A 19013-nucleotide genomic window follows, 5' to 3' on the forward strand; every position below is an offset into this window, starting at 1 on the left:
CTCAGAGGTTCCATTCCTGGTGTGATGGCCAGCCAGTCTCATCCCTGGAGGACCAGGGTCTCCCTGCTCAAGCCTCCTTGTTCCGCCCCTGGTTGTTTGGCCCTAAGCCACGCTTAGCTCTAGGCACTTAATAGGAAGGCCTAAATGCTATTCAGATAAGAGAAGAAGACACTGAAGAGGAGAGGTTGAAACCCAGTTTATTAGACCAGAGGCATGCGTCACCCTTAGCCCTGCCTGCTGTTCTCCACCCCGCGCACACCCCCTGGCCTTGCTCCTGCTTCCCTCAGGAGAGGTCTGCTCTCTAGGGAATTACTAGGAACTGAAGTCCCCAACGATCCTATAGCCTCACCCTCCAGCTCCCGGTCAATGCACAGGTGACCTGCCACAGGTCCTGTTCTGGGGTTGGAGACCGAGAGCTAGCTGGGCAGAGAAGGCCTGGGAAGGGGCAGGGCTCTGGCCTGGGAGGCCGCCTAGTGGGAGGGGCACAGCAGCTCCCTCCCTCACTCAGTTTCTCTTTAAGGGAAGAATAGCGCTCAGCCTCCCCACTTTCCTCCCACTACCAAACCATACCTCACCAGAAAATATACGTGATGGGTTTGGGTATCAGATGAGGAAAGGGGACTGGGCCCTAGAAGGAGGGAAAGGCCACTGAGGGAAGACCTCAGCTCTGCCTGTCAGCACCCCCCTGCTCCATCAAAGGAGTCACTGATCCATAGCCCCCTCTGTCTTTGAAGCCCTGGGCTTGGTGTGCAGAGCAGATCTCCATCCCTTGGGTGGGGCCTGTCTCCGTATCCGTTCCTTCCCGTGGGAGGCCACAGGCAGCCTTACAGAGGACGCTGGGGTGGGAGGAGCAGGGGAGGGAACGTTAAGGCTGCAGGGAGGACAGAGAATGCCCGGGTTAGGGGGAGAGGGGGAGGCCAGAAAGAGGCAGAGCTTGTGATTCACAGCTTCCTTTATGTCGCCACCGAGACAGTGCGAAGGTTACAATGCGCGTGTCGTCTCCTTGTGCTTCTCAGAGGGATGTGTGTACACAGTACAGACACCAGGGGAGAGAGTCCAACTCTTTATACAGGTGAAGGCATTCAGAGACCAGGGAGGGAGCAGAAACACGGGAAGGGGTACTTGGGGTGGGAGGATGGTTCTTAGAGACAAGAGGGGATGGGGCAGAGACAGACAGAGTGAGGGGAAAGTATATACAGAGATATAGCAATATAGAGTCTGTATCATATAGAAATAGAAAATGCAGATGAGGTTGTTGAGAGAAGCAAAATGAAGTTGGGAAAGAGGACGTGGGAGAATTCCATAAGAAAATTTATGGATGTGGCCCTCCGCAGGGGCCCCTGGGAGCGGGACCAGTGCCCCCTCCCTGAGCTGGAAGCCAACCAGCTGGACCTTTTATGGGACGGTAGAGGAGGCTGCCTCTGGGATTTCTCTCCAGCAGCTCCGGGTGGGGGTGACCTTGTAGGTAGGTACCAGGATGTGGCCTACAGCACCAGGGCCATATCTTGTCCCCATCTCCACTTCTTCAGGGGATCCCTACCCCTACCTCCCTAGTGACTTCACATGGTGTATGTGTGGGGTGGGGGGTGGGGCTTAGTTCCTGCCTGGAGACTTGCGATTGGGAGGTGGCCACTGGGCTGAGAGGGTCTCTTAAGGCTGGGGAAGCCCCACCACCACCACCATCACCACCACTATCCCTCCCCTTCCAGGTACATTCTCTGGTTTAGGGCCAAATTCCAGATCTGAATGATCCCCTCCACCCCGCCCCCCTCCCCCCACTAGGAGGGGGCTTTGGTGACTGGTGGCAGCAGAATGTAGGTGGACACTCAGATGACAGATAGCCAGACAGACAGAATTCAGGCTGGGAGCTGGGGGAGGCAGCATGGAGCAGAGAGGGGCAGCCTGAGGTCACTTGCCCAGTTCTCTCTTTTTAGTTTCTTTTTTAGATTAGTTTTGTTAAAAATAAAAAGAATAGGATAGAGACAGGGAGAGTACTCTATGGTCAGGACTCCTTCCTCACCACAGACAAGAGGAAAGGACTGCCCAGGAGTGGGGGGCTGCCTTGGGAGGGGGAGGGTGTCCCCAGGGCAGATGTGGGGGGGCACTTGGGGCCCCCCTTGCTCTTCTAGCCCTCCTCATCTAGGCCTTTGGTACAGTGGCCTGCAGGGCTCAGCAGGTAAAGTCCTCAAAAGTGCCTCGGGCCGGATGGTGAGGTAGGATGTTGGCAGCATACGTCATCCCAGCAGGATGGCCCCGCAGGCTCTCACAGGGGTTCTGGGGGAACGGCACAGGACAGGGACTGGTTATCGACAGATGGCACCAGGGCATGGGGGGAGACAAAGGAGAAAAGGTAGCAAGGGGTGGTCCAGGGGTGAGGGGGAAGGGGTGGGCCGGGGGCACCCGTCTCTGGCTCCCTCACGTGTCTCTTGACGTCATCCAGGCTGAGGGCCACGCCCTTGTCTGCGCTGCTCCGTTTGGCCTCCTTCTGGCACTTGCCTCGTCGGCACAACTTGTGCTTAATGACCTGGGACACGTGGGTGGTGAGTGGGTGTGTGGGTGACCTGGCACCCCGCTCCTTCCATGGCCCCTGCCCTGGCACGCCGCCCCCCCCCCCCTGCTTACCTCATAGGCGTAGTCAAAGAGCTCCAGCACCGTGAGGATGCTGGCGCCAATGAACAGCCCCATCTGGCCCCCAATGTCACCTGCAGGGGGGCACAGGGAGGTCAGTAGGGTCATGCACCATGGGAGCCACAGAGCCCACCGGGACGGGCAGACAAGTCAAAAGTGCGGAAGGATAGATAGCCTTTGTGCAGGAGGAGCACAGAGTGATTCTGATGGGGTCTTCATGTTCTCCTCCAGGCCTTTCTGTGTTTTTTCCTACTTTTCTTAAAATGAATAGGTGTTATTCAGAAAAAAATAATAATTGTTTATAAAATACCCAACACACTCTCTAGGCAAATTTTCAAGGGTGTAGGAAATAGTTCCCCATTCATGACCAGGCCGATCTCTTCCTATTTGCCCTAAGAGAAGGCTCGGCCCCCTCCCTCCGCCACATACCAAGACGACAACATTTGGGGAAAGGCCCCGGGGATGGTTGAGGAGGAAGAGCTCATGGGACAGAGATGAGCAGCCCGCTCTGGGTGGGAGGGCGTCACACCATGCCCATGACATGGGAAGGGGACAGGCGCCATCAGCAGCTCACCCAGGAGCCCTGCAATCTCATAGGCCTTCTTCTGTTCAATGGTCTCATAGTTGAGGACTTCAAAGAAAATGTCCAGCACCAGGATGTTCTCCCTGCAGAGGGGTTGGGGGAGGAGACCTCTGTTCAAGTCACATCCCGGTCCCTGACTGGCTGGGTAACTTCCGTAAGTTATCCTCTGAGTCTGTCTCCATAGCCGTCAAATGAGATGCTGATGGGATACCTGCCTGTTAGAGTCATGGTGAGGATTACATGTGATGGCACATACAAAAAGAGGCTCCACACACTAGCAAGGGCGAGGTGACCCCAGACACAGCAAGGGGAACGGAAACAGAGGATGAGGTGAGGAGGAAGGAGAGAGAGGCACTTCCCCTGCTTGTTCCGACGTGATCTTTCCTCCTGTCTGCTGGTCCCCACCAACGCCTGCTGACACCCCACCCCCGCAGGTCCCAGCCCAAGGGCCCCCACCCTGCGTAGCCAGCGCCCTTACCCTATGTACTGCTCAGACTTGTTGAACTTCTTGGCCAGGTATTTGGCGGATGCTTTGCTGGGGATCTTGACCATGGACAGCTCCTTGGCATAGCGGGTCAGATTGCAGGGCATTTCACACACACAGTACTCCTGGTCCTTCTCCACCAGGAAGTCTGTGCCCAGCCAGGTGAGAGGCGCCAGTTGAGTGGTGCCTTTCGGCCAGCACCTTCCCGCATGCACATCCTGGCCTTGCCCAAAGGAACCCGGACCCCTTCTCTTTCTGACCTGCCCTTCACCTCGGCCCTGAGCCCGCCCGCACCAGCCTCCCAAGGGTGTTTCCTAGTCCTGTGTCTCATTCCCTCCGAGACCTTGGGAGTCAACCAGCTGCGCTGCTGAGGAGAGAGAGGGAGGGCCCCTCCCCCCTCCCAGGTGACCCTGGTCCATTTTTCACAGGGGCCTTTCGAGATGCAATTCCCAGCCTTGCTAGCATCAGACACAGGGGAGTCCAGGTGAAGCCTGATCCAGGAGTTATCTGAAGTTTCTGGGAGCTTGGTCTGAAACCCCTGTGCCATGGCCGGCAGTCCCTCCTTCCCTCCCCCGGACTGCCCCGGGCGGGGGCGGGGTGCTCACCCAGGGCAGGATCCGCACACTCCTTGTACTGCTCTGGGGTGCAGTAGGGGGCGTCCCCTACAGAGGAGAGAGACAGTGGTGTAGGGTGAACATTAAAGGGCTCCGTGACAGTGGTTGTAACAAAGGTCTAGAAGCTGGGAGAGAAGGAGAGGGTGAGACTAGCTACCCCCAGTCTGTCCTGGAGGTGACTCACCCCACAGTCCACGCCTCCTGGACCCTTCCCACCCATCCATCCCCACGGGAACAGGCAGGAGATCCGTACAGAGACGCATGGGTGTGGAATGGACGTCTCGTCGATGAAAATGAGGGCTGGGACTGGGGGAGGGAGAAGCCAGCTGGTCTTCCTTCCGTGGCGGCAGGAGGTCGATGTGCACGGGGAGCTGGAGGGGGGCAGGGTCGGCTGAGGGGCCCCAGGACTGTGTTGGGAGCTTCGGGGCCTGACCTGGCATGTGCACCATGCGGCAGTTACAGTTCTCCACCAGGTAGCGGGTCTCACAGTCGATGCGGCAGGCGGTAATGCTGTAGGAGTCGAAGAAATCCGAGTCCATGGTAACCGCTTTGCAGGTGCCCCAGGGCGGGGGCAGGTAGATGAGCTGCTGGGAGAGCCGGGGAGCTGGGGGGTGTGGAGACTTCTCCCCCAGTCACCGTGATGGGCTTCTCTAACAGGACGCAGAACTCGGGCGTCCTGCCCTCTCCCTCCGCAGCCTCTGGGCGTCTTAGACTTTAGAGAGCATCCCAGTTTATCAGCTCATTCGTGAGTCAGATCGCGACCCAGGCTCTCGCTCATCTGCCCCTCCTGTTAGTGATGCCCACCGCTCCATCCTGAGCACCCCACCCGGACCGCCCCCCTGTGGCCTCTCACCCTCTGCTCCTGGCAGGCCACAAAGGTCTGGAACCCGGGGGCCACGCCAAAGCCCAGCTGGTCGATGAAGGGTGGTTCATCCTGACTGTGGATCTGCACTTTGATGCCAGCCTCGAAGGACGTCTCGTCTGTGGGAACGAGGGCGGAGGGTGTAGAGGAGGCTTCTGAGTCCCTAACCTCCTCCAGGGCCAGGGCATCCTGCCTCTCTGGGAATAGGCACAGCACACACTGGGACTGGGGGCTCCGTTTAGGGGACCCCCGCCCACCCCTAGCTTCCTTCTGGCTTCACCAGCCCCGTGCTGCCCCGATGACTGCACCCTGCACGCTTCTTTCTTACCTGGCTTCGGCTATGCACATGGGTGTTTCCAGTTCTTTCTCAGATGCTCTCCACTTCTCCCCCCGCCCTTTTCTCCCTTCTCCCCCATCTCTCTCTGCCCCAAGGCCCCTGAGACCAGACAGACCACAGGCAGCCCAAGAGAGGGAGTTATTTATAGAGCGAGCGGCAGCCACTGATGGAGAGGGGTGGCTGGTTACCTTGGAGAGCAACTGAGCCAGGAAGGGGGAGCTGGAGAAACGTGAGTGTGGCAGGCAGTCAGGTGGTGTCGGAGAGGGAGATGGGGAGGTGCTGGGAGGAAGGGAGGAGCCCAGGGCCTGCCTGGGGTCCCACAGTGGAGCCCAGGAGTCCCCCGGGCAGAGGCTGAGGCCTGGAACCGCGGGGAGGGGCCCCGAGGGGTGACATACCAGTCTCCCCCCACACAGGCAGGTACTCGTCCTGCTGGATGTCTAGCATGATCTCCAGTCCATTGCCCGTCCCTCCCTTCATGGTCTTCAGCGGAGGACGCCCGTCTCGGCCAGAGTTGAACGTGTAGCACTTTCCATACCGTGTGAAGACCTGGCAGGGGCAGGTGAAGAGCTGAGAGCCCTGCCCGCACCCCCTGTTCCCCCAGGGCCGTCCCCGACTGCTCCCAGCTGCCGGAATCGCAGTGCCCTTCCAGACTGATTCCTCCTGCGTAGCCCATTCGCCATCTGCCTTTGTTCCCACCCATTCTCTGCCCTCCTTTGCCCTGCTGTGTGCACTGGAAAGCGGAGCCCTGTGGGGGCTCCTCTGCTACCTGGACAGGTTTCTGGGTTGGGTTTGGCCAATGGGTGGCATTAGTAAGAGACCAGGGGGCAGAAGGAGGGAGGGACGGGGCACCTCTCCTTCCCCACCCCTCACGCGGCTGAGGTTCTGGCAGTGGCTGGCCCTCGGTGACCGGTGACCGTCCTGCCCGGAGGACCCCCTGCACAGCCTGTTGCCGCCTGCGCTCCTTCTGCCGGCGTGTGACCATGTCCCACGGCTGCCGGGGCCTCAGGCCCCTGGTTGGTTTCCTTCACTCTGCCCCACGCTCAATGACAGAAAACTTCCCCCACCTGGTGAAAGAAATAGACCTACAAGTCCAGGAAGCACGGCCGCACCCTGGGCGCTCCTCTCCCCAAGACCCTCCTCCAAACCAAGTAAGCCTTTCCGTTTCCTCAGGCCATTCGCCCCTGCGTCCCTCATTGTCCCGTTATCACCAGAACCTGAAAGTAAACCCCGCGGCCATGCCCAGGACCGGGCTCACCAAGCACCAGCAGCTCTTCTCTCAGCACCGGGCACTGAGCAGTCAGGGCCTGGCACGTTTGGCAATGCGCCTGCAGGACTGTCAGGGCCTCCGGAAAGACCTCCTCCGGGGTCGTCTCTCCACTCCACCCCCAGGGGCAGAGAGGAGGGAGCCAATGCTCTATGGCCTTTCTCCCCGGCTTCCCTGAGCCTCCAGGTTCCCACAAATGGGGTGAGTGGGCTTCACAGCTGCTGGAGCGAGTCATAGGTGAGTCCACGCACAGCCCAGAGGACGAGAGAGACGAGTGCCTGGCCAGACTGGAGCAGCAGAGGGACAGGGTGCTGCTAGGAGCAGAGTCCTTGCCCCCTCCGCCTTCCTAGAACAACCTCCTTCTCCCCCCTCCAGAAAAGAAAACATGCTGTCCCCCATTTGGGGAGCGAGGTCCCACGATGAGGCAGAAAGAGAACTCTGACAGCTCCTAATCGCCCCAGCCCACTACTGGGGCTCGTGGCATTCAGGCAGGACACACACCATGCCTGCCCTCCACTGGGGATGTGAGGAGCTCCCAGGGGCTGAGGTGTGCTGGTCCCGCCTGGCCTGGCTCAGAGCTGTGCTGCTGGCTGGTGGGCTGCTGCTGCCATCTCGTGGTTCTGGGTGAGAAGTGTCTGTTCTACCCTCGGGTTCAGAGGCAGGAACCCAAGCTGATCCCTTCCTTGCCCGGTGGGTTGCTATGTCCTGGCCTGTGTGAGGCCCAGCAGACCATCAGTCTGCAGCCCTCTGCGGTGCACTGGTACGCTGACACCCACCGGCTCCTGCACGAGGAAGGAGGCTGGGGACCGAGGTGTGTAGGGAGGGAGGGCGTGGCACCTGGCACCTGGTCAGACAGAACTGGAAGCTGAATGGGGAGAAGATGGGTGTCCTCCGCAGGAAAGGCCTTAGACCCCAGAATGGCAAGGAGGTTGATTCTCCCAATGAGGGCTTCCCTGGGAGGAGGGTCCCTGACCACTTAGAGAGCTGGGGGTGGGGTGGGAGGGATTTATTTCTCCTTCAGAATAACACACGCGCATATACACACACACACACACACACTCACACACATACACACACACACACTCACACACACATACACACACACAATCTCTCTCTCACACACACTCTCACGCACTCACACACACACACTCACACACACTCACACTCACTCACATACACACTCACACACACACTCACACATACACACTCACACACTCACACCCACACACACACACACTCACACACACACTCACACATACACACTCACACACTCTCACACACACACTCTCACACACACACACTCACACTCACACACACACTCACACTCACACACACACACTCACACTCACACACTCTCACACACACTGTAGGAGGACCACAGGGAGACCAAGGGAAGGTGCAGTGAAGCCCCCGTCGTGGGAGCTGCAGGTGAGGGGGTGGTGGGGCAGAGATGAGGGCTGTCCCCACACTCCACCTCCCTTCCACACTCTTCCACCTCCAGAAACCAGTGGGCCTGCCCCAGCTGCAGTCCAGGGAGGAGAGTCACAATTGGTACTGCCTGGCCCAGGCACCCACCTGCTGGGCAGCAACTAATTACCGACTAGCACGATACACTTTAATATTTTAACAGGAACAGCGGTACTGAGATCAGAAGCCCCGCTCCAGACCCTGGGGCTCCCGGGTGAGCCCTGGCCAGGCCTCTCTGAGACATGTCACAGGGCGGGTGGTCCAGGTGGGGTGGGGGAGGAGCAGCACCCGCCAGCCCCAGCCCCAGAAAGTGAGGGTTAGGCTGCGCCGTGGCAGACACTCTCGGGGTGCCACGCCGGGCACGGGTCCCCACTCACCACTGAGAAGTTGTGAGGGCCACAGGGCCCCCCACAGTAGGAGCAATAGAGCAGCATGTCCTCCAGCCGGTGGCAGGAGCGATTGTAGAAGCGGTGCAGGTTAAAAGGCTCCCCAGAGAAGGCCTCGGGCCCTGGGGGGGCCAGGGGCACCCCGGGGTCGTCACTTTCGTCCATCCCCAGCATAGGGGCCAGGTAGAGCAGGTCAGGGTAGCTGAGCTGGGACAGCCGCACGGCATTGGTGTTGCAGAGGGTGACCGCTGGGAAGGCCAGCTCCGAGGTGGCCACCTCGTCCAGCAGGGTCACGTGCGGGTAGCTGAGGTAATAGGCAACTCGGTCTCCTACCTGGCACAGGAAGGCCCCCAGTGCCAGGACAAAGGCCACCGCCCACAGGGCCTGCCTCGGCCCCGGGCCCCCTGCCACAAATATGTGGTTGGGGCCGTGGAGGGTGCAGCTGCTGGCGAAGGCCACCAGGTCCTCGGGCAGGCGCCCCTCTGTGGCCTCCTTCCTGGGGGCCTCCTTTTCCTTCTCTTCCTCCTCTTCCTCTGATTCTGAGCTGTCTCGCTGCTGCTGCTGCTGCTGCTGCTGCTGCTGCTGCTGCTGCTGCTGGGGACCCTGAACATCTCCCGAGGGCCCGGGGGCCTCCTTTCCAGAGGAGAATGACACGGAGCAGAAGATCTGGATTGGCATCTTCACCAGGGGCTGCCTGGCCCCAGGGGGTTGGCAGGAGAAAGGTGAAGGAGACGTGGTCCCAGGCAGGGTCTGGCAGGGCCAGCCACCAGTCCTCCTGCCAGGTCTCCGCGGAGGGCTGGCCGTGCCCTTCCTCATCAGGCCTGTGTGGCAGTGTGGCTGAGCTGGGGCGGGGCATGGAGAGAGGCTCGGCCTGCCCTGCCAGGGAGGGCGGGTGTCTAGGCTGATGAATAATTGAAGGCAGAGTGAAAGGGAGGCTGATGGAGAGGAGGGGGCCTGGAGCCCCCCCCCTTTTTTTTATCACCAGCTCCAGCAGGAAGGAGAGGGTTGAAGACAGAATGGAAATCTGGGAAATCCTAGGGGCTCCTGGTACCCACCTCTCCAGGTGAGACGGGACCTAGATCCTAGATAGTCCCTTGCTCTCTGCCAAGCCAGCAAAAGTCCCTGCTTCTCCCGTGTCTCTCTCTCTCTCTCTCTCTCTCTCTCTCTCTCTCTCTCTCTCTCTCTCTCACACACACACACACACACACACACACACACACACACACTTTCAAGCTCCCTCTCATCCTCCAATCTGTTCCTCAGCATCCCCTCAGCTTCCCCACCCCAATTCAGGGTCCTCTCCCTCACTCCCCCCCAACCCCGTCCAGCCAGGCCTCTGGCATATCTGAGCCCCCACACCCTCTGGGCACTCTCTCAGACCTCTAATTCCTCTCCAGTTCCCCCTGACTCACAATCCCCCCAATTATTTCATTGACTCCCCAATTCTCCCAATATCCATTATACCCCAGTCCAATTCTCTTCTACTTATTCCTTTTGATTCTCTGTTTCATTTCCATCACTGTCCTGACCCCAATTTACTTTCAGTTATTTCCTGAACCCCCAATTCTCCTGCAATCACACTCCCTTGACTTCCCAATTTCCCTCCAGCCAGTCCCTGACCCCATTTCTCCTCCGCTCAGATCCCTCACCCATCCCGGCTTCAGGTCAGCACCCTCCCCGATGCTGAGCTGTACTCAGGTCGCTTTCCCCTCTTCCGTTCCCTCTGTGGCTTGGGGGGCAGCCCAGGTTCCATTAGCACAGGTCTCTCACTGACCACAGACTCATTTAAGGCCAGTTCCCAGCACTAGGGGGAGGGACCCCATCTCTTGCAGCTGAAAAGCTTCCTAATGGATGACCCCTCCCCCTCCCAGCTTGCCCACTGCCCAACAGTCCAGGAGAGGAGTTCTAGGAATTCTCTTCTGGTGGGTGGAAGAAACTGAGATCGGAGCAGAGACTGGGTCCTGGGTCAGGTGGGGAGTGTTGGGAACCAACCTGGGTATCCCCCCAAACCCTTAGCCTCACAGATGCCACCCAGCCCCTCAGTCTCTAAGGCCCCCGTTGTCCCCAATTTCTCATTCCCTTCCCCCAGGCCCCCGGCCCCTCTGTGGGCTCTGATTACTCAGGGCCACTGGTTGAGGAACTTGAGCCATCAGCCAAGTCTCCAGGGCCTAGAAGGTGACCTGAGGAGGGGAGGGAGGGAGGTGACGCATATTAACCCTTCCTCTGCAGGGCTGGAGGAGGAGCAGTGGGGGCTGGACAAGTCTACTTGGGCCCTACCACTCCTTAACCAGCCCACAGCCCCGGGTCTCGTTCCCTTCCCCCCGACTCTCCTCCCTCCCCGCTCCCACACATCTTCCCTTCTCCACTTGCATGCAGAGACCCTGAGTGTGTTGGGTATAGAAGGCAGAGTGCCAAGTTCCAGCAGAACTGACTGATGGGGGACCTTTAGACTCCGCTTTGCTGCCAGGGACACAGAGGCCCCAGAGAAGAGCGGCCTTTGAGATCTGGCCCCTCTCCACCCGTCTGCTCTCAGACTGGCCTCCTCTTCTTTTGCCCAAACAACAGCCTTTCAATGGGTCTCCTGCAGTGTCTCCCCATTTTCAGTCCGTGCTATGTAATTCTGACCAGTCTCCTGCTTACAGACCTTCTCTCATTCCTCAGTGCCTCTTGGTAAAAGTCAACCCAACCCTGTAGGCCTTTGCAATTTACCTTCTATCCTCACCTCCCCTTCACCCCAGTCCACTGTCCAGCCACCATGCCCTTCTCCCATTCTGCAGACACACCAGGCTTATCCACAGTTCCATGCCTTCTCTGGACTCCATCTGAAGAACTACTCATCTTTCAAGACCCTCCTCATACATTACCTCCTCCAAGAAGCCTTCCCTGACTCCACAGGGCACAGTCAGTGCCCACCCAGGGAACAGACTAGAAGGTCCGTTCTGCTCAAGGCCCTTCGGGCATGAGTAGTGACCAGCAGCTCCTTGAGGACAGGGACTATGAGAACGAGAGCAGGACCCAAGGACCAAGTGGAGAAACAGGAACCGAGAAAGACCAGGAACACGCTGGGCAACCAGAGATAAGAGATGAAGAGAGGCCCTCACCTCCAGCTGTTGTCCTCCTGCTTCTGTAGGCAGCCACGGGCTTCCTCCCTGTTTCCTGCCCCCTGCGCATTTTCACCCTGCCCACCAGACCTCAGCTGTGGGACTTTGCATGTCCTCAGGCTGGGTTTCAGAGGTGGGTTCCAGCCTTGGGCTGGAGGAGGCTTGAGCTGGCCGTATGCTCCACACCCACTAAAGGGCAGTGTTCCCGCCTTCCGATGTCCTGGCAGGGGAAGTAGATGGGACTTCCAAAAGGAGGAAACTAAGGCAGGGGAAGCTTCCAGTGTGGGGGCCTCATCAGGGAGAAAGGGGTGCACACAGAGCAGCTTCAAGGGACAGCCTATCTGGCATGGCTGGACACTGCTTCCCCACACCACTGCAAAGACCCACTGCGCACACCCACACATCTCTACCTATAGACACACAGCCCTCTTGCAGACAACAAATGTAACACGCACCCTAACTGCACTTCCTCGTCCATCTTCTAACATCCTCTCCTATCTTAGCTTGTTCCAGTAGACAAATCCAATTTTTTCACAGTAATGGGAGGTGAAGCAAGCAGCACTCACAGACCCCCGAGCGTACACAGAGGGCCCCAGAGAAGTGGCCAAGCAGACACACATGCAGAACAGCACTCAATTCTGATCGCTCTGCCCACGGCTGCGGCCCTTCCCCACGCCAGCCCCGAGCCCGTCACTCCTCAGCTGCGATGCTCTCTCAGCGGTGTCTGCCTTTCTCTCTCTCTCTGAACCCCAGTCACCCTCACATCTGTGGAATGTTTCATGCTTTTCAAATGATAGCTCATGGGATCCTTACAGCACCCAGTGAAATAAGCAAGTTGAGTAACTTCACCCACACTTGACAAGTGAGGAAACTGGGGCACAGTGACCTCGTCAAGTCTCACGGAGAGCAAGTAGTGGGCTTGAGACTAGAATTAAGTTCTTCTCCTCCAAATCCCTTTTCTGTCCTTTCATTTACCCATCAAATATTTCCTGAGTGTCTGTGTGCTGAGGACACAGGGAGAACAGATAAAGGACTGGGATCCTGCCGTCAATGAGCTTACTGTCTAATGGGGGAGACGGACGTCAGTTGTTTTAAATCACAAAAATGAATATGGACGAAAAACTATGATAAGTGGATGAAAAACTGATTTTATGAGGGTGGATGATAAGGAATCTGACCCAGACAAGTAATCAAGTCAGGTCTCTCTGAGGAAGGGATGCTTGAACTACAATCTAAAGAATGAGAAGGAGTGCTTAGCGGGTGCTGCTCGGTGGTTGAGCAACAACCTATGGACCAGGAGGTCACAGGTCTGATTCCCGATCAGGGCACATGCCCAGGTTGTGGGCTCAACCCCCAGTAGGGGTGTGCAGGAGGCAGCCGATCAATGACTTTCTCTCATCATTGATGTTTCTATCGCTCTTCCTATCACTTTCTGTCTCTGAAATCAATTAAAAAAAACTTATTAAAAAAAATAAAATGTGGTCTATTTGTATAATGAGATACTACACGAGCACGGAAAAGAACTACTGCAACGCACAGCAATGACCCCGAATGTCACAGACACAATTATAAAAGGGAAAAAAAAACAGACAGAAGAGTGATACACTGTATACGGACACATATACTCCAGGAAGTTCAAAACCAGGTGAAAGTCTCTGTGCGGACAGCAGTCAGAATAAAGGTTAATTTTTATGCGCAGCATTGACCAGGGAAGGGCCTGGAGGAACTTCCTGGGGTGCTGGGAATGCTTTACACGTTTAAACCAATGTAAACACACACCAATGAAATATGTAAAATACTAAATTGTAAGATACAGCAACATAAAAAATATACTAATGAAAAATTCATCGTGATACCATTAAGTCATACCACCTCATGATTTTAAAGAAGAGGAAGGCTTGGGCCTGAGACTTGAGTAGTGCCAACATTTAATGGTCAAACAGGAGAATGAACTGGCAAAGAGACAGAAGGAGTGGCTAGCCCAGCGGTTCTCAACCTGTGGGTCGCAACCCCTTTGGTGGTCGAACGACCCTTTCACAGAGGTCGCCTAAGACCATCCTGCATATCAGATATTTACATTATGATTCATAACAGTAGCAACATTACAGTTATGAAGTAGCAATGAAAATAATTTTATGGTTGGGTCACAACATGAGGAACTGTATGTAAAGGGCCAGAAGGTTGAGAACCACTGGGCTAGACAAAGGAGGAAGCCTGAGAGGGTATGGTTGTCAGGAAGGAGAACCGTTGAAAAAAAAGAGGGATTTGGCCACATGAGGATCACTTAGCTAGAACCATTTTGGTGAAGTGCTGGGGCAGAAGAGAGGCAGCCTGGAGAGGATTAGAGAGTGACTTGGAGATGAAAAAATGAAGACAGAGGAATACATACATCACTTTTAAGAATTCTGCCTGTGAAAGGAAGCAGAGACATCGTGTATGTGGGAGTTAGAAGGGGCTGAGGAGTTCAGGCATCTGTAATTCGGTTTTTATCTTAACCTTAAAGCCCGATGCACGGTAAGTGCTCAATAAATGTTAACTGGCATAGCTATACAATCCAGGATGGGACCATCTTAAGCATGTGTCACTGTCAATGGGAAGGTTCCACTGGAGAGGGAGGACTGACCCGCGAGGAGGCAGAGGCAGCTTCTTTAGGGAGAAGGAGAGCAGATGGAAAGAATTGGTGGGGATTTCAGCCTAGATAAGCTGGATGCTCCCCTCTGGGGGCTGGTTCCCAGAGAAGGTAGCAGACCTAGTCAGAGGCTTCTGTCATCTCAGTGAAGTGGGAGCCAAGGGCTTCTGCTGAAGGCGAGAGGGGCAGGAAGGTGGCTATTTGAGAAGAGTCGAGAAGTTTGCAGTCATCACCGGGGAGAGCAAGTTGACCGGGACAACACAGTGGGGTTGCCAGGCAGCGCTGCAGCCCATTTAAGGATGTTGGTCATGAACACAATGCGCTTCAAGCTGGTCTGTTGTGTGCCTCCCTCTGGTAGAACCTGACTGCCCTGGAGCTGCCCTGAGGAGACCAGCGGTGGGCATCTGAGGTGGGGCCTGGCCAAATGGAGCAGGGAAAAGGCAGAGGAATCCAAAGACGCGGTGGGAGTGCTCCCCTTGAGGCCAGGATCCCTTCTCCTTCACACCCTTCCTCCCCCTTCAGGCCTCACCACAGCTTCTTCACAGTGGGTGCACGGCAGGGCGCCTAGAGCACTCTCACCACACACCATGCTCACTCCTGGAGTCACACACAGGAACTGGGACTTAGCAGATCTGACGTCAAGGCCCTACTCTGTCATTTACTGGCTGCATGACCGCGAGCAAGCACCGAGCACCTCTGAGCCTCAGTTTCCTCATTTTTCAAAGGAAGGCATTAAAATGTCCCCGCCTCCCAGATTTATGAGGGTCGCATGAGCGAAAGTAAAGGGAATCTGTTCATTGCAAAGTGAGACGGAAAGAGATGATTAATTGTGCTGGTATGTGCTCTGCATGCCACCAGAGGTTTTCCACACACGAGCTCCCACCCACAGCCACACAAAGTGAGCTGCATGCCTCCGTGCACATGCACACACACCCACTTCACACCCTCATCTACACCCACAGTCTCCCACTCAGACATGCACACTGAGGTGCACATGTGTGCTTGCACACTTGGGGCACACATGCAGGGAGCCTGGTTGGCTGCTGTCCATGGTTAAGGCCACTGCAGCATGTTCTCAGGCTGGCACGATGATGCGACACACCAATTGGACACACACACACACACACACACACACACATAGCTACACAGCCCAACCTCCCAGGCCCCAAGGACTGTCAAAGGCATTGAGAGGATGCAATGAGAGGGGTGGGAAAGGATTTTCTTTCTAAGAACTCACAGGAGGTCAGAAAAATCACAGATTGCCCCCCCTCTACCTTGGGATCTGCCTGGGGTAGCAGAGTCTCTGTCTTATGCTTTGTTAAGGGAACTTGCCCTCAAGGTGAATACACAGTAGTTTCATACTCATTTAAAAATTTTCCATGAGGCCAAAACCGGTTTGGCTCAGTGGATAGAGCATCGGCCTGGAGACTGAAAGGTCCCAGGTTCGATTCCGGTCGAGGGCATGTACCTGGGTTGCAGGCACATCCCCAGTAGGAGATGTGCAGGAGGCAGCTGATCGATGTTTCTAACTCTCTATCTCTCTCCTTTCCTCTCTGTAAAAAATCAATAAAATATATTTAAAAAAAAAAGAAAAACTTAAAAAAAAAAAATTTCCATGAGGACGACGTCTGTTCCATGTGTCCAAGACAGTCGGTACTGCACATCCATTCTCCACATGGGCAGGCATGGGCTTAGCCAGAGTCCCAGAGGCTGAAGCAGGGGCTGCCCCTTGGCAAAGAATAATTTAACAGTCTACAGGAAATTGGACCCAGAAGCTCAGAAATGGAGCAAATGAAACTATTCCCAAAACATAACCCAGAATGCCAATACCCAGCCTCACCCTCCACCCAAACTAGGTACCACTTCTCATTCTTGTGGTCTGCTTCTCAGTCTGCCTTCCACAATCCCCATGCACAGGTCCTGACTGGAAGGGCAGAGGCTCCTGGAGCAGCCACTCAGACATACAGCGAGGGAGGGCTTGTGCCTAAGGGACTCGTCAAAGGCGGGCAATGGCCCTTGCTGGGGAGGATTGGGCTGCCCATCAGCTGGGTTGGCGTGGGGAGAAACCACACGTTCTACTAACCCGGAGTTTTTGAAAAGCTGAGCTGGGCTGGGAAGGTTGGAAGGTCTCCGCCTGGATGTCGAGGATCCTTTCATCCCTGGCATGTTGCTCCTTGCGCCCAAGGCGTCTGCTAGTGCTGCCCACCCTCTCAGCTCTGTGCCTGCCTGGGCACTGCCCTTCACTCCAAGCTCCTGAGGGCAGGGACAGGCTCTGCCCATCCACCACCCAGCTTGAGCCTGGCACTCAGGAGGGGCTCTGTCACAGAATAAATCAAGTGGAGACTGACACACCTCCTGCCTAATATTCAGCCTCCCTCACCATCCCCCAGAATTAAAACTGTCTTCCACAAAGTTGAATCATGCTCAGAAGCAACTCCCACCCACAACAGAACCCTCGCCCTCTCTGTGGGCTTCCCCTCTGCTTCCGGACCCGGACCGTGTGCAGCAGGGCCATACCTTGCCCAAAGGCTGGGGCAGGAGAAAGGTGCTTGGAGGTGCTTCTGCCCCCCACCCCCCACCGCCGCCCTCCTTCCTGCTCTGCCCCCAGAGGCACTCAGTAACTCACATCAATTCCCTATTACTTTAGCCGCAGCCAGGAGATCAATTAAGTTAGAGCAGCCTCTTAGCTGACAGTAGTCTGGGAGAGGGGTGGAGTCAGAAATGCTAGGGGAGGGTAGAGGTGAGAGAGGAAACTAAGTTAGGAGAGAGAGAGAGAGAGAGAGAGGCCAAATCTAGGGTCCCCTGGATTCTTGCAACTGGCTGTACTCTGTCTCTTCTCAACTCAGGGCGGGAAGGAGAGAAGGGAAGGATAAGGCTGGAGGAAGTTCCAAGAACCCCTAGGTCCAGAGTGCCTCTCCTCCGAAGTTAACCTCTCCATTCCAGGCTCTCCTGTCCCTCATGCTCCCCTGTCCGAGCCCCCTGTCGCCCATGGAGACTGCCAGGCCTCTAGGTGGAGTTGCCTGTGACCTCCCCCTTTCTCTGTGTGTGTGTGTGGCAGCCTTCTCCCTCAGCAGCCCCTCCACTCCCTACCTAGCTGGAGGGAGCAGACCCAGGTAGTAAGGGTGGGCCCTCCCAGGGACTCCTGGTCTGAACTGCTAAGGGCTGGGGTGTGTGAGGGTGAGGGGTGTCAGTGAAGGGGCAGAGCCAACCCTGGGGATAAGGGAGCTCCCTGCTAGGCCTGGATCTCCCTGGGACCTGCCACCCAGCTCTGCTTGCTGTAAGATGACTTCTCCCTCCCCTCTGGGTCCCCAAATCACCCACCTCCACCACCTCTTCTATCAGCACCTCACCCCATAGGGGCTCCAGGAGATTCCTGTCCTCCTCCAGGACCCCAGGGGGATTTCTGTGTCATCCTCTTCTCTCCACCTCTCCTCTGGGGGATTCCTGCCCCCCTCCAGCGTCCTGGGGGCCCCTGAGGGGCCTCATGGATTCCTGTCCCCAATCCTTTGTGCCCCAATTCCATCCCCTCCTAAGGGAGCATACTATCCCCACTACACACCCGCCCCTAGGATTTCCAGTCTCTGCCCTCCCTTCCCTCTGTTCCCGGGTCCAGAAATGAATTCCGTGTCTCTCTCCCCCCAGCAGAGGCTCTGGGTCTCAGCTGGCGGAGGGGGTGGCACAGGGCAGACTGGGCAACCATCTGCCAGCCCCCTCCCCTGGTGCTGTTCAGCATTCCAGCCACATTGCCGCTCCCAATGCCAGGGACAGATAAGGTGCAGCTGGAGGCTGGCACCAGCTGCGACTGCGCTCACTCCCCCCAGCCCCAACCCAGACACTGCCAGACAGCTGCGCCCCCAGGCCCCCTCCATGGAACCCCTGCCCTGCCTTGGCCTGGGTAGCATCAAGGTGGGTGGGAGTGAGGAGCCCCTGTTGCCCTGGCAACCAAGCACCCCACCATGAAGAGGAGGAGGTCTTGTGGGTGGGTCTCTGGTTGCTCTTTCCATAGCTCAGGAGAGAGCTCCTGAGGCCAGCCCAACCCGGCTGCTGTGGGGGTGTCTCCCCATTGCCCTCTGCCTCTTCAGTCTCAAAGAGTTTCCAACCAGTTCCTCCCCGATTTAGCCCAGGTTCCCCATTATCACCCCACTCTCCCAAGCGGACTCAGCCGCAGCTGGGGATGGACCTGTCAAACGCTGTGACCACCAGTCTGTCCCCTGGTCTGAGCTGGGATGTTTGAGAGTGTGCCATTCCCATGGCCCCCGAACCGTCCTCCAGAGCAGACACACCCTCACAGACCCCCACACATACTCTCTCACACACACCTTCACAGACCCACATACACCCTCACACACACCCTTACAGACCCTCACACACACTCTCTCACACACACCCTCACAGACCCTCACAGACACACCCACACACACACTCACAGACCCTCACACACACTCACACACACACATACCCTGACAGACCCTCACATACACACACTCACACACACCCTCACAGACCCCCACACACACTCTCTCACACACACCCTCACAGACCCTCACACACACTCACACACACACATACCCTTACAGACCCTCACATACACACACTCACACACACCCTCACAGACCCCCACACACACTCTCTCACACACACCTTCACAGACCCACATA

At 56.7% G+C, this 19013-nt stretch overlaps 1 protein-coding gene across 2 annotated transcripts in view; it reads right to left on the reverse strand.

Annotated features, from left to right (window-relative positions):
• Positions 1 to 172: 172 nt before the first annotated feature.
• Positions 173 to 19013, reverse strand: part of ASIC1 (acid sensing ion channel subunit 1) — a 24832-nt gene continuing 5991 nt past the window's right edge. The window contains exons 1-10 of one of the 2 annotated variants that reach the window (XM_006755447.2): positions 8617 to 9735; positions 5904 to 6054; positions 5163 to 5290; positions 4743 to 4893; positions 4301 to 4357; positions 3690 to 3843; positions 3203 to 3294; positions 2623 to 2702; positions 2420 to 2524; positions 181 to 2274 (exon numbers count right to left, since the gene is read on the reverse strand). In XM_006755447.2, the coding sequence (XP_006755510.2) occupies positions 2170 to 2274; positions 2420 to 2524; positions 2623 to 2702; positions 3203 to 3294; positions 3690 to 3843; positions 4301 to 4357; positions 4743 to 4893; positions 5163 to 5290; positions 5904 to 6054; positions 8617 to 9441 (1848 nt within the window). In that variant the 5' untranslated portion in view covers positions 9442 to 9735 and the 3' untranslated portion in view covers positions 181 to 2169. Of the gene's footprint in view, positions 2275 to 2419; positions 2525 to 2622; positions 2703 to 3202; positions 3295 to 3689; positions 3844 to 4300; positions 4358 to 4742; positions 4894 to 5162; positions 5291 to 5903; positions 6055 to 8616; positions 9736 to 19013 lie in introns of those variants that run through there. The other variant, XM_006755446.2, reaches the window with a different exon arrangement.

Source organism: Myotis davidii, unplaced genomic scaffold, assembly GCF_000327345.1.
Source record: "Myotis davidii unplaced genomic scaffold, ASM32734v1 scaffold290, whole genome shotgun sequence".
Taxonomy (NCBI): Eukaryota; Metazoa; Chordata; class Mammalia; order Chiroptera; family Vespertilionidae; genus Myotis; species Myotis davidii.